The sequence below is a fragment of the Scaptodrosophila lebanonensis genome, unplaced genomic scaffold (assembly GCF_003285725.1).
Source record: "Scaptodrosophila lebanonensis strain 11010-0011.00,11010-0021.00 unplaced genomic scaffold, SlebRS2 tig00000024-arrow-pilon, whole genome shotgun sequence".
NCBI classification, from domain to species: Eukaryota; Metazoa; Arthropoda; class Insecta; order Diptera; family Drosophilidae; genus Scaptodrosophila; species Scaptodrosophila lebanonensis.
In genome coordinates this window covers 19787248-19802124 of record NW_022060538.1, presented here as the reverse complement: position 1 = coordinate 19802124, position 14877 = coordinate 19787248, and the positions used below count along the sequence as shown (strand labels likewise).

The 14877-nt window shown below is 38.9% G+C and overlaps 2 protein-coding genes across 4 annotated transcripts in view; one reads left to right on the top strand and one right to left on the bottom strand.

The window, feature by feature from the left end:
• The window catches only part of LOC115621649 (protein roadkill), an 87624-nt gene extending 77970 nt beyond the window's left edge, over positions 1 to 9654 (top strand). Inside the window, exons 1-8 of one of the 3 annotated variants that reach the window (XM_030515351.1) lie at positions 5026 to 5331; positions 5460 to 5610; positions 6686 to 6807; positions 6875 to 7036; positions 7108 to 7403; positions 7467 to 7645; positions 7939 to 8081; positions 8153 to 8297. In XM_030515351.1, coding sequence (XP_030371211.1) covers positions 5309 to 5331; positions 5460 to 5610; positions 6686 to 6807; positions 6875 to 7036; positions 7108 to 7403; positions 7467 to 7645; positions 7939 to 8081; positions 8153 to 8297 — 1221 coding nt within the window. In that variant the 5' untranslated portion in view covers positions 5026 to 5308. Of the gene's footprint in view, positions 1 to 5025; positions 5332 to 5459; positions 5611 to 6685; positions 6808 to 6874; positions 7037 to 7107; positions 7404 to 7466; positions 7646 to 7938; positions 8082 to 8152 lie in introns of those variants that run through there. The other 2 variants (XM_030515350.1, XM_030515352.1) reach the window with 2 other exon arrangements.
• Positions 9655 to 12112: 2458 nt separating this feature from the next.
• LOC115621130 (origin recognition complex subunit 2) lies at positions 12113 to 14437 on the bottom strand. The gene is made up of 3 exons (XM_030514680.1): positions 13736 to 14437; positions 12824 to 13672; positions 12113 to 12682 (listed from the first exon to the last, which is right to left on the bottom strand). Exons 1-3 carry the CDS (start codon positions 14367 to 14369, stop codon positions 12246 to 12248), a joined length of 1920 nt encoding a protein of 639 aa, XP_030370540.1. The 5' UTR covers positions 14370 to 14437; the 3' UTR covers positions 12113 to 12245.
• Positions 14438 to 14877: the final 440 nt, after the last annotated feature.

Sequence of the window (14877 nt, the reverse complement as noted above, 5' to 3'; positions counted from 1 at the left end):
AAAACCTCAAGAGCCAATTACAACAAAAACAATAACAACAATAATAAGCAGCGTATGCTGTTAGCCACGCGCTAAAATACAACGTGCTGTTAAAAGAGCGCATGCGCGAGAGTGCAATTGCTGAGAGAGAGAGGGAGAGAGAGAGAGAGAGACAGTCAAATTGAGCACATGCGCGACGTCACAAACAAGTTTATGAGTGAGTTGGTGTGTGTGTGTGTGTATGTATAAGCTCGACTTGGCGCACGTTGCCGTTTGTTGTTTGAAGCTGCGCGATTACATAAAAGAGCGCGCTCCACTCGTAAGTTTGTTGCCAAACAACAACAACCATAAAACGAACTAATGCGAAAGCAGCAACAACTACTTTAAACAACGTGCTGGTCTCGTTTCGTTTTTTGTTTGTAAGTTGGTCGGGTGAAATTTTTGTTGTTGCAGCACCGCCTACGCCTGCAACTACACTGCGCGCCACATAAATAGACACACAGCTGTTGCATTTCATTTACTTATTTCCTTGCAGTTTACGTAATCCCTTCATGATTGCCTTTAGCTCTTTAGCCAAAATCAAAAAAACCAAACTTTCATTTATGTTGCAATAACAAATTTGCGGTTCATTTTGTTGCCACTCTTGTTGTGGATTGTTGTATTAGTTGTAGTTTTAACTTTGTTTTCAATAGCATTTCAAACAGCAGTTATGTAAAAATTAACAGCATTATGCGTGGAAAATAGGACATGGCAGCTGCTAAGCTATTACTGCTTACTAATATTAATATTACTGTTGTTGTTGTGACACGCTTTCGGTTAACGTTTGCGTACGCATGTGCGTGTCGAATTGGTTACTATTGCCAGTTTAGTGTTGACAAATGTTTGGGTGCGAAGCTTTTTAACAGCATTGAAGTGTTTGACAAAGTGACGTCAGAACAACTTCTATAAACCCCAGATATTAGAAATTAATATGTTGTTCTATTATTTTTCTTCAAACCGGTTTAGTATAAATTTTTTAATAAACTATTGCCGCTTATCAAATCGTATATATATTCTATATTACAAACATCCTTTCTTATGCTTTCGTTTTACTAATTTACAAAAACCCTTCGGTAGAACTTCTATATAATCGCCTTGACTGCCTTCTAATGTTTGTTTTTGTTCAGAATCTCACCAACACCAAAGCTTGGCTTTTTCATAACGCAAAGATTTTTCAAACGTTAACAAAATTGGTTCATCAAGTCTCTTAACACATTTTTTATAAGTTTTAAAAAACCTATAATTAGCATAAATGTGCTCCGCAATAATAAAGTTAGTTAAGCTTAGACTCATAAAATCCCACGTTTCTTATGTTACACAAATTCTTCTTTATTTTTCCCCAAATTAGCAAATTTGTTAAATAAAACCCAATGGGCGCAAATAAATGTATACAGACAGAAAAAATACGCGAATTTCACTACTCTACTTAAATACAATTTATATAACAACAACAACAAAAGCGTAGCGCGACTTTCACGAAAACTGCAAGCAAAAGTGCAGAAGAGCGAGCTTTCTCCTCCGCTCCGCACTCCCCAGCCCAGCACTTCACGCAAAAGCGATAAAAGGCAACAGGCAAGCAAATGGACGCAACGAATCGAATTTGCCGTTTTCGGTGAAAGACAAAACGACAAAACAAACGGCGCGAAAAAAGAAACGGACAACAACACACACGGATAGACAAACAGACGGGCAGATGGACAGACAGACTGTAAAAACTTGAGCGTGGGAGTTTTTAAATTAATATGCGTGTCAAAAACTGTCGACATGGCCACAAACATATGGCGATGACTGTGCGGCAGAGGCGAGTGAAATTGTGTTGCATGAGAGCAGGCGAGCGATCGAGCGTCTTTGGTGGGTGGGTGTTGTTGTTGTTGTTGCTGCTGTGCTGCTGCTGCTGCTGCTGCATTTGTACCGGAAGTGAGAAGTGACGAGTTTCTCTTTTTTGAAATCATTTTCATTGGCATGAAAGTTCACATTATTTAAATTAAATTGCCGTCGGTGGCCGTCGACTTCGCAGTGTCTTCTTCTCCTGCTTCTCTGGCGTCTTCGCGTTTTGTTGTACAATTTTTATCTTTGCATCGACAGCGAGCCGCCGCATTTATGTAAAAGAAAAGCGTTTCCTTTTGCTCAAACGTTTTTCACTTCAAGCGCGCAATTTTCATTGTTATTGTTGTTTTTGTTGACGACTGTGCCGCGTTAAGCGAGTGAAAGGAGCATGTTGTTGTTGTTGCTGCCCCTGCTGCTGGCGTCAAAAATTGTTGGCGTTTTCACCAATAAAACAACAACGACAACAACGACAACAAAGACAATCTCATGCAAGTGAAAACTCATGCGATAATTTGTTGTAAAAATGAAAATTTTCACCATTTTTATTATTGCCTTTTGTTGTCGACATTCGGCATACGTTTGTTGTTGTTTTTGGCAGTCGATTTTGTTTTTCTTCTTTTGTTTAGCAAATTTCATTAAAATGCTAATGAAATATTGTCGGAAGTGGAAGTGTGGAAAGCGTCCAAGCGGCGCCCTCTTCCACAAAATTATATAAGTTTTTCTTTTTATTGCATTTGATGTATGAAAATAGTTTTTCATTTTGGCGCGCGCGCTTTTCTCGCCAGCTGACAGTCGTCGTTAGCCGCCTCTCCCCACCTACATACATACATATTTTGTCGCTTGACACTAAGCGGATTTTTATAGATTTTCTAGCGCGTGCTTTGTCATTGCATTCTCACTGTGGTCGCCGTTTTTCTAGCTGTCCACATCACTGCACCTTTTCTTTTTTTCTTTCTTAACAGCCCACTCTTACACATACACACAGTTTGTTGTTTTTGTTTTTCTTGTAGCTGCGCATTTGTCTGTCTCGCATTGTTTGCACATCGCCAAAGAGATCGTTCAGCGCGAGCATAGACAGATGAGCCCCGAACGTAACGAAATGCACTCTTCTCAGCTGGCATCGGCTTCCTGCGCAGTCGCAACAGAAGAGCGCAGCATTAGGCTGGTCCTTAAAAAGAAATTCCTAAGAACAAAAGTAGAGTGTTTTTATGATTAAATATTTCGAATGATCGACACTTAATGTTGACACATTTTTAATGGTTTTATATTATTTATGAACAAAATTTAAAAACTATATTATTTTGTCAAATTAAACTAGAATAAGTAGACGCCGAATTATTAAACTGCTCCCTTAGTTTATTTTTGTGTAATGTAGTTGTTAAATCGTAATAATGAATTATACTAAAACAGTTGACGAATTCTCATTATCTGAAACAAAATTTGTTAAAGTTATATTTATGGACATTTATTGGGCATTCTTTTATTTTTACAAACAAACAATACTGATGTGTTTCTATAGAATTGTGTAGCTTTGCCTTATAAACACATAATTGAACACCTACCAACCTTCTAATTACCAGCAACAATTCAAGAACATAACATGCTGCTGTCTGTCCTTGTCTCAAACTTTAACTACCGCCCATTACATTAGTCACAATCCGACAGTCATTGGATTGCGCGTTCAAGGCTCACTCTAATAAGCAGACCAGACCCACTGTGCTGAGTCATTGCGCGCTCGCGCTGGGTGTTCTGCCGTTTCAGCTTCCTAGGCCAGTGTCCGCTCATTAATCTTAGTTTAGCTCTAAGCTGAAAAGCGCTTCAGTTACAGCTTTTAAGTTGCTCTTCTATTGCTGCCCACCTCCGTTGCCCTCGACTATTGGGCGCCATCTATACACACACACACACACACACACACACACACACACAAATAGAGACATTTTCAATGTCATACCAAACGGTTGGCCCTTCAAAGCTTGAAATTGTCATTAAGAGCATAAGCACTCGCTTAGTGGGTGGGAGTGAACAAGCGAAGAGAGAAGAAAAAACAGAGAGGGAGAGACAAACAGTATTAACAGTCAGGTGTTCAAGTGTGCGTGCCGTTAGCCGTTGCTGCTCAATGCCAAATCGAAGTCATTAACATTAAAACACACTCACTAAAATTGACTAAAAGCAATTTGTTGTTGGCGCATGGAACGATGAGAGAACAAGGTACGAGTTGCCCTCGCCACCGACGCATGATTGACGTTGCCTTTGTGCGTTGTTGTTGTTGCAGTTGCTGGTTTACAGTTTGTTCACCTTGACGAAATGCACGTCAACCTTTTACACACGCACGCGCTCTCTTTCTCACACACATACACACATTGAAGGTCCTTTAGGTACAGCTTGATGTGCACATTCAAGCAGAGAGCACAGCAGCAAGCATAACAACAACAACAACAACAGTACCAGCAATGTAGAAAATCTCGCAACACCTTGAAAAATCTGAGCTTGGTTGGTCTATTATAGTAATTGTTGCCAGCGCTTGCTGTTGTTGTAGCCTTGTATATTTTCCGAGTTTTACAAAAAGATATGTGTGTGCGCCGCTTTTCCGTTCTTCCTGCCGCGGTGACGAACAAAAGGCCATGTCAGTGAGTTGCATCTGCATCTGCGCCTGCTCACAACTCCGACACAAAAACCTGGGCAAGCGGTAACCAACGCACACACATAAACCCATTAGTGTTGTTTTTGTTGTTGCTGATCCTCCTCGCTAGCTCGTCTCATCTTTTGTTTGTCAATTTTCCACTCTAGGTTACATTTTGGTCCATTGTTTGCTGTCGTCTTTCAAATCTCTAAACGTGTGTATATGTGCATGCCGTATCCTTGCTGTGTCGCATCCTGCAGCGCAGTCGCCGCTGCTGTCTTGGTCAGCAGCGCACTTTTCGCTTGTCTAAGCCACAGTTTTCATTTGGCACTCTCGCGCGACGGTTGTCCTTTACATTGCTGCTGCTGCTGCTGTCCAATCTCAGCTTTAACTTTAACAGAACCAGAGAGAGAGAGAGAGAGAAAGAGTTGATCGTTCAACCAAATTGGTGGAAAAGCTTCCGCAATCCACTCACACTTGTTCGCTCAATTGATCATCAATTTGCACTCTCACATATTGTCGCCTAACGGTTTCCACACTCCCTCACATAATGCACGCTGCAATTTTTGGCGCATTCCGTTTTGTGTCGTCCGTGCGTTTGTGTCTCGTCTCATCGTCCTCAGTGTCAGCGTTACAGAACATTTGAGTTGCATTTTGCATAATTTTATTTGTGTGACTTTCTGTGTTTAAAGCTTTTGCCTTTGACTTTAATTATTTGTGTCTACTATTTGTTCAACTAACGGCAAGCTGGAGAACTCTCTGCTTTTGAAATTGCTCAACTTATTGGCAAGACATTCGAATTCCGATAGCAATTTCGTCAAAGTCGAATTTGAACGCAGCATCATGGACTTGATACAAGAGCCGAGGTAAAAACACGACTCTGCTGCTATTATAATCATTTATACAGCTACTATTTAGATATATTTAGATATGTTAAGCAAACATTTATTTAAAACTAATTATGTGGTTTCCTTTTGCATTTATTTTTTTGCAGATTGCCGGTTAACGAATGTCAGGCAAGCCAAACAGCTAGAGTCACCTCGAACCTGCACGCATCCAGTAGCACGATGGCGGTCAGTCGTGTACCCTCGCCGCCCTTGCCGGAAGTTAATACGCCAGTTGCTGAGAATTGGTGTTACACACAGGTAAGCCACACACACACACACACACATACTATATTGGCAAACTAAATCCCGCAAAGGATTAAGTTTCAAGACAGCGGCGACATGTAAACACCATTCGTTGTCGTCTACCTTCTCTGCATTCCTATGGATTTGCTGCGTCCGTCGCAGCTGCTCGAATTTCAATTTCGTAAACCGAGTCCATTTCTGTGGCAGAGGAAAATGCATTTCCGTTGTCAGCCACAACAGGGCATTTGAGCCACTTGTTGGCAATATGCCAGCCACAAATATTACAGGATTAAGGGCCACATTTGAATCTGCACTAAAACTATCCCTGCAAGTCGCTGGTTTGCTGGAATAGCGATATTGCTGTAAAAACAGTTACAATGTTCAAAAATATTTAAGCTGTGATTCCTGTAAATACGAAAATATATTTAAAGGGTGATTTCAATTCCCCGATTGAATCTATCGGCTTTTATTTTATACAACATTTTCTACTTTCAATACCAACTTGTGGTGCTTTAGTCTTTCCCTTTTAGTCCCTACCAATCCGTCTTAAATCGCCTCAAATTACAATCATTAATCGGAATAGGTAAAGATTTGAATTCATCGAACATATTCCTCCTATTGAATAACTCGCTGTTAACGACTAAGTACTTCCCTTTTAGTCCCTACCAATGCATCTTAAATTGCCTCAATTTTCATTCATTAATCGGAATAGATAAAGATTTGAATTCATCGAACATATTTCACTTTAAATAACTCGCTGTTAAGGACTTAGCCTATCCCTACAGACTCAGCTGATGAGATACTAATCTACATTAAATCGTCTCAAATTTTGGGGTATTATCAAATCCGCCAACTTGCAGAAATCTCCTCTAATGCATTATGAATCAAGAATATAACATTATTCCAGAGTTGTAACACTAGCTTACCATTTTAGAAACCTTTTGCTAGTAAATCTAACAAGTAGGCGTACCTGCCTTTTTCAGCCCTAAAAGAAAACATTCCAATTCCCACCTAAAGTGTTATGAACGTAATATTATTTCACATGGCTTGCCCTCCTAATCTAAATCTTTCACCTTTTATTTGCTTGCAGGTTAAAGTGGTTAAATTTAGTTATATGTGGACCATAAATAACTTTAGTTTTTGCCGGGAAGAAATGGGTGAAGTGCTCAAATCTTCCACATTCTCAGCCGGTGCTAATGACAAACTGAAATGGTAAGTAAGACTTTCTTAATATTTTAAAAGCAATCACTAAGTCGATCTACATTGCTTTCGCTTTCAGGTGTTTACGGGTTAATCCAAAAGGACTTGATGAGGAGAGTAAGGATTACTTATCATTATATTTACTGTTAGTTTCCTGTAATAAATCAGAAGTCAGAGCCAAGTTCAAATTTTCAATACTGAATGCAAAACGTGAGGAAACCAAAGCAATGGAATCCCAGCGGTAAGTGCCTTTCGCCCTTCAACACTTAAGATCTTATTGATGCTTAATACGATTTCTCCATTATCCCACAGAGCTTATCGTTTCGTGCAGGGCAAAGATTGGGGCTTTAAGAAGTTTATTCGTCGCGATTTCCTATTGGACGAAGCGAACGGTCTGCTGCCCGAAGATAAGCTGACCATATTTTGTGAGGTTAGCGTTGTCGCGGACAGTGTGAACATCTCTGGACAATCGAACATCGTACAGTTTAAGGTGCCCGAATGTAAATTATCTGAAGATCTTGGCAATCTATTTGACAATGAGAAATTCAGCGATGTAACGCTCTCAGTGGGCGGCCGCGAGTTTCAGGCGCACAAAGCCATACTGGCGGGTAAGTTTCCCCCTCAACTTTATTGATGTTCTATAACTAACTGATGTACTTATCATTAAATAGCGCGCAGTGATGTTTTTGCCGCCATGTTTGAGCATGAAATGGAGGAGCGTAAGTTGAATCGTGTCGCCATAACCGATGTGGATCATGAGGTTCTTAAAGAAATGCTACGATTCATATATACGGGCAAAGCGCCAAATTTAGAAAAAATGGCTGATGATCTCCTAGCGGCTGCGGATAAGGTAAGTTATATACGAGAATAAAAAACATGAAAACTTCAGTCAATGTTTGCATGTATGAACCGTTGAATCTCAGAGACTGTAGGAGAAAGATATTTGTTTTAGAGTCGTGATCATAGAACCACATTCAATGTTTGCATGTATGAACACCAGCATCTAATATAATCCGAATAACTTATTAGGTGTTGGAAATTGAAAACATCCACAATTTCAATTTCACATTTTTTGTTAGAATTTGGAAGATATTTCTTTATTACTTAGTCATTTAATTAATTAACTTCTACATCTATTTACAGTATGCACTCGAAAAGCTGAAAGTGATGTGCGAGGAGGCGCTGTGCGTCAATCTCTCTGTAGAAACAGCAGCCGAAACATTAATATTAGCCGATCTCCACAGTGCGGATCAATTGAAAGCACAAACAATAGATTTCATAAATACGTGAGTATAAATAAATAATAAACGAGATGTTACTGATTTCTAACTAATATATTGTCATTTTCTATGTACAGTCATGCCACCGATGTGATGGAAACCTCTGGATGGCAAAATATGATCACAACACATTCACATCTGATAGCGGAGGCATTTCGTGCGCTCGCAACACAACAAATCCCACCAATTGGACCACCAAGGAAACGCGTGAAAATGAGCTGAAACCACAATGTAATCACAGCAACAACAACATCACCAACAACAGCAGCAACAGCAACAACCAGCAACAGCAACAATACCTACAACAACAGCAATAAACATTTTTTATTTATTAAAATTTTAACGGAATGCAGCAACAAATTTAGACGTAAAGCCCATACAAACCCCGGATACAACGACAACACAGCCACTACAGCAACAACACCTAACAACAATAGCATTAAACAATACAAAAAAGGAACAGCAACATTTATTGTTTCAATTAATTTAATTTTTTTAAACAATTTGATGCATGATGTAATTTTACTTTGTAATTTGTATTTTATTTTTTGTTGATTTATGATTACACTTAATGTTTACAAATAATATAAAGAATTCTATAATCTAAGTTAACTTGAAGCAACAACAACAACAACAAAATAATTAAAAGCAAAAGAAGAAGCATGTATATCTAAATATAATAATTATAATGCTAATAATAATTATAATAATATGTAATAAAAGAGAAGAGAAAACAAAACGTACGAACGATGCAGAAAATAGAAGCAACAACTCGTAACTATTATTAATTAAAGCGTACACTTTGATTGTGATGTATATTTGATGAGTAATGGATAATGGATAATGATACGGATATGATAATGAAGTTGATTTATATACACAGACTGCATATAGCTACACATATATGTGTATATGTGTGTATGTATATATGTAGGAGAAGTGCATATGTAAACTCTTTCCAAACTAAATCGAACATTTATACATTTTATTTTTGTACTTCACACACACGCACACACACACTATGGTCAGACAGGCAAACAATCCGCACTAAAATTATACCTACATATGTGCTACAAGAAACCTTTTGGGGCTTACTTTTCAAAGTCTGCTGGTATAATAGTAAAAATGTGTGTGTAAACTATTTGCATGTGTGACCGTAGAATAACAAACAAACACACACACACACACACACAACTAAGCACAGCAACAAAACGCTTTAACTTTAAAACCTTCTAAGTGCGCCATAAAACGCGTTGCTGCCTCTTCTCAGGCGGCTTTTGGAGACCACACACACACCATCGCAAAGACACACACACACACACACACACACACTGAAGGACCAGAAGCCAGCCGCATCCTGTGTGCCCAACAAATTTGCATACCTATTTAAAATGAAGCAAACAAACAGCATATTGTTATAAAACATTGTAGCTATTTCGTAAATTTTTTTATGCATCTAAGTATTTAAAAAGCCACTTCTTCTAACTTCTTTTTGTAATCTATTTAATTTTGTTGTATAAAAAAATAAGAAAAAACGTAAAATTAAAAGCAAAAATTGTCGAAATAAAACTAAAAATCATCACCTTGTGTATAATAAGCAGAAATGAATGCAAGACGTACGCCTTTTATTTTTATTTTTACAGACACAACACACCAACAGCAATACACACACACACACGCACTCACTTTAATTGTCTTTATAGTTTAAGCTTTTGATGTACAAATTAATGCATAATTAAATAGTAATTTGCCTGAAATTGAAAGATTAATGCAATATCAAATAGAGAGAAAAGCAACAAAACAGAGCAAACGTGCATAAATCAAATTAATTTGCTTTCTTAGCATCGCTTATTGTTTCATTTCAAATGTTTTCGCTTGCCAGCAACATAATTGGTAATGATAGTAGCTATATACATACATACATACATAAATAGTAACGGCATGCATGATTTGTGAATGTTAAGGCATTGCCAGCACTGCAAAGAAGAACTCATACGAAGAAGCCAAAGCCCTCTCAATATCTCCCTCACTTGTTGGCAAGCCTCTGCGGAGAGAGAGAGAGAAACGGTACTTTGGTATGCCTGGCTGCTGGTAGCCAAATAGCAAATATACAAATGAAGTAAACGTGATATACATTTTTAAAATACAAACTATGAGTAAACTTAATGAAACGTAATTAAACAATTTTTATAAAATGATGATTCAGAACAATACGCCTAATTCGTTTGGCAACTTCAGGTATTCAACAGTCCCCTACAATTTTCACATTTTCGAGAGATCGTTTTGTCATTTTTGGGCTAACTTACATAAATACACATACATACATATGTATACTACGTATATATGTGTGTGTATATTTGAACGAGAAGAGGGTTGGGTTTTTTACTTTGCAACGCAGCGCAATAAATCGTAGTTGTGTAAATATGTAGGTAAAATTGGATGATTTCAATTGTTTTAGAGCTGGAACGTTTAGTTCACCATAAGTTCATTTGAAGTGGTTCACTTTGCGCAGCAAACAGCTGTTCTCTATTATCAAAACACAATAAAAAGTTTTAGTCTTTGAAAATTGCAAGGATTTTTCAATGATAGTAGAGCCCTTAGGCGAGTGAATTTAAAGATCGGATGAATGAATGAATTGACTGATTTAGTTCACAAGCTAATAAATGCATTATTTCAATTGAACTAAAATGTCCTTGCGGGTGAATCAAAAAGTAAGAAAGAACTGTTAAGAATATCATATTTGCAAAGTTGTGATTTGTGAATTCCGAAGAGTTTTTAAATGAGTGATTTGTGAACTCAGAAAACAGTATATATGAAATTTCAAATTCCACCCACAGAACAAAAAATATGAAAGGAAAAGGAAGAAAATACATTAATATATTTATTTACATAAATATGAATTGCAACCATTTTTTTTCGTTGTCTTCGCTGTGTTTGTCACTGAGACGGGCACATGGAATGTTTAATCTAAAACTCATTTAGAAAAGCACTAGGATTGAGCTCAGCTACTGATATACTCGGAGATCGCATCAAGACATTCCCAATAAGACAATTTCAAATTATTTCTCTATAAGGTGTATAAATTCATTCCATTTTTTACACTAAATATTGTTAATATTTGATGCCATAGCTAGATGGATGAATGGATCGTATCGATAGATTTTGAAGCTTCAGTTTTCCTGCTTACAAGTATTCAAAAATATTTTGTTTGTATCGCTTGGTAAAAATGTCAATTACATTTGAATTGATACTGATTGGAATTTTAGACGGTGTTAATCAAACTCGTTTATATTCAGTTTATAGTCAGAAATAAACATAATTTACACACATTTTTTGAGTTTCCTAAATGTTTTTTCAATAAAACCGAATAACAATTTTAAAATATGGGTTTCTTAATGGAAATCATTTTTCAGACCTACTCTAGTCTTACACTTATGTATATCATGTATGAATTATAATTATTTTTAAAATGCAAATTAAAATCAGATTTAACGTTTTTACTTTTGATTCACCCGCACGAACAGTCTTAGCCCATAATTATTAAAGTATTTGTTGGATATAACTTCGAAAGCACGTCTAAGGCAGCTCAGGCGATATGGGAGGCCACTGTTTTTAAACTTAAATGACAGTTACATTGAATAATAGTAATGCTAATAAAAAATACCTAAATCTGTTCATAAAGTCATCAATTAACTCGCAATATTGAAGGCGGATTCTAAGTTAGGCAACAAATTTAAATAAAGCGTTTATTTTTATGTGTGTAGCGTTCAGAAAAATTGAGAAAACGAAGCGTAATAATTACAAATTAATGTTATTTATAAGCAGTTAGGAAGGACGACTAAACTACAACTTAGCGAAACGGCAAAATAAATATCAAGTAAATAAATTTAAACAATTGACAAATTAACTGAGACATTTTTATGCATGCCAATCTAAATGTTTGTAGAAAACGACGATGCCCTAAAATGATAACGAAATATAATTGAATTATAGAGTTAGCAATAACAACAACAAAATCAACACGAGCAACATTTTTAATGAAGCAAAATTGTAATTGTATTGAAATTATTAAACGAAATCGAAAACAAATATATATATATAAAAACAAACTATAATAAGTAATAAATTAATAATATGTTCTAAACGGAGGCACTTCTTCACCCGCTCCGCTCACTTCTTCTCATGCTCGTCGACAAACTGCTGCAGCAATGCCCCATCAATCGGTATGGTCAACTGCTCGGAGCCATCGACATTGCGCTTCGACTTCACCAGCTTGTGATCCAAGAACTCTGTTAGCTGGGCACGCAGCGCCAAGTCCGAACTGACGAGAAAGGCCTCGCGACAACTGGAGTACAAATCCTTAAACGGCATGCCCTGATAGTTCTGATTCCCCTTGTTCTTCAACTGAAACTTAACGATCAGCATGTAGATGCCGCGCGAATTCGTGGTCAGCGAAGAGAAGACGCTGCGCATGGAGGACAGGGCCAGTTCGCCAGAATTCTGCACCATCAGCGAGTTCTCGAATGCCGTCTCATCGCTATAAGGCAGCATTGTGGTGCAGTCCCACCACGAGAAGTTATAATTGCTCAGCTTGTTCTGATCCCACACTGCAAAAGACAACGATCTATAAACCTTTTGGCTTTCTCCCGCTTTCGATTTGAGGCAATTTGTTCCTTCGATTCTTTTTATTAACGATTGAAGGATCGTTTTCAAAATCGGCCTCAAATCGAAAAATACGGCATACTTACACAAGGGCGTATTGATGTGATCAATGGAAGCAAGCAGATGGATGTTGGATACTCGCGCTAGGCGGGATAATATAGCCTGTGCCTTCACATTGCGCAGCATGGCACCATCCAAGTTGTGAACTATGAGGTACAAATGTGTATCTGGTATGAGCGCGAATTCCTCCTCGATCATATCCACCGCTTCGTGTGGATTCGCTGGACTGTTGCCGGCATCCAGTATTTCGCCGATTATGCTATCGAGCACGTCCTTCACCGTCAGACTGGGAAAGAAACCATTGACCACAAGCACAGTTTGCTGAGCCAACACTTCGTGATGAAATGCCTGCAGGAGTTGACGCTTGGAGCCGAGTCCGTAAAGGAGAATATTGAAGCCCTCGTTTAGAATGCACAGCCACTTGGGAAAATAGCTGCGATACTCCTCCATAATGGCATTGATGGCCGTCTCATGCTCAGTGGATAGTTTCATTTCGGCCAGGAGGCTGAACAGACGATCAGCGGCTAGGCGTGGATTCTTTAGACGATCCAGCGTGTGATCGGAGGTAAGGATTTTGCTGCTGGCATGAGAATGAAAGTAGCCGTCGCTCTCGGGCACATACTCATTGGACTTTTTAGCCCGTGCCGTTTGGCGTAGCCGCGCTGCCGACGGAGTCTTGGGCAGCACCGGCACCACAATGGTACGGCGAGTCTTGCAGGGCGTTTTAGGCTCATCATCAGCCGCATCGTTGTCGGAAGTGCCATCCGCGTTTTCGCTGCTGCTGCTGCTACTGGACTCTTCCGCATCGCTGGGCTGAAAGTCGCTGTCATCGGCCGAAAAGTCCTCATCGGAATTGTTCACAATTTTTGCAATATCTGTGGAGCGAAATCAACTTTAAACTGGTCAATCAAATCAAGTTAGAAACCTCAAAAACGTACGTTGCTTGACGCGGCTGCGCACATGTGATGGAGTTTTGGGCTGATCGGCGGCTCTCTTGCGTTTCGTGTCTGGTGTTTTGACACCCAAGCGCGGCGTCTTCGGTGTTTTAGGGGTCTTGGGTGTGCGAGGTGTGGCGCTGAGCGCAGCCATGGCCATGCCATCCCGTTTTTTGGGCGTATTAAAGCCAAACATGCTGCTGCCCGCCACATCGTAGGCCTGTATGAGCTGCACATCCGGATTAGCTGGAGCTTGCTGCTCATTTTCCACATCCTCTTCATTGTCTGTATCCAGGTCTTGGATCTCATCGTCGGTGCGCTCATCATAAGCGCCTACTTGCCGGCGTTTACGAACCGCCTGCCTTTTATCATCAAAAACTTCTTTACAGTACTCCCGATACCTTTTGGTGGGGCTGGGGTTACGGGTAGAGCGCCGTGTTCGCTGCTGAGGCAAACTTTCATCGGACTCTTCAATCTGTGCAGAGTCTGGCTCAGCACCGCTGGAGTCCTCTGAATTGGTTAGGTTTTCGATCGCCTTTAAATTGCTTGATTTTGCTTGGCGCGCTTTTGTTGTGCTCTGCTTCATTGGCGTTTTGTACCCGCCGCTTACTTGCGCTTTCGAAGGAGTAGTGCTCATTTCGTATAGTATTAGTTAAGTTTCTGGAATGTTAAAATATGCCACGGTAATGTTTACAGAAATATATAATTGCGTTCGCAAAAACCGCGGGATTTCTTCCTCTTCTAAAATGATGTTGAGCGAAATTGCTGTGATTTTGTCACGGTCACTGCGAAATTCAACATTTGTGAGCAGTGGCCAATAATAATAGTAGGTGGCCAGATCAATAAAATATAAAAGGTTTTGTGGACATTTCCTAATTCAAATTCAATTGATCATACGTTGAATTCCAAGGCAGCACTCCCGGGAACACGCAAATTTGCTCGTCGGATGCGGAAAAAACACAGCCGTGGCCTTCATCGCAATTCCCATAGATATATGTACCGCAAATGTTTATTTTAATCTTCATCTTTAATAATTACAAATTATTTCACAATAATGGCTCACTTTGGGTCAAAAACTTTTTGCTCATTTACTTCTCAAAAATATTCTTGATGCTCATTCCACCAATGCCATCCATTGTTGAACA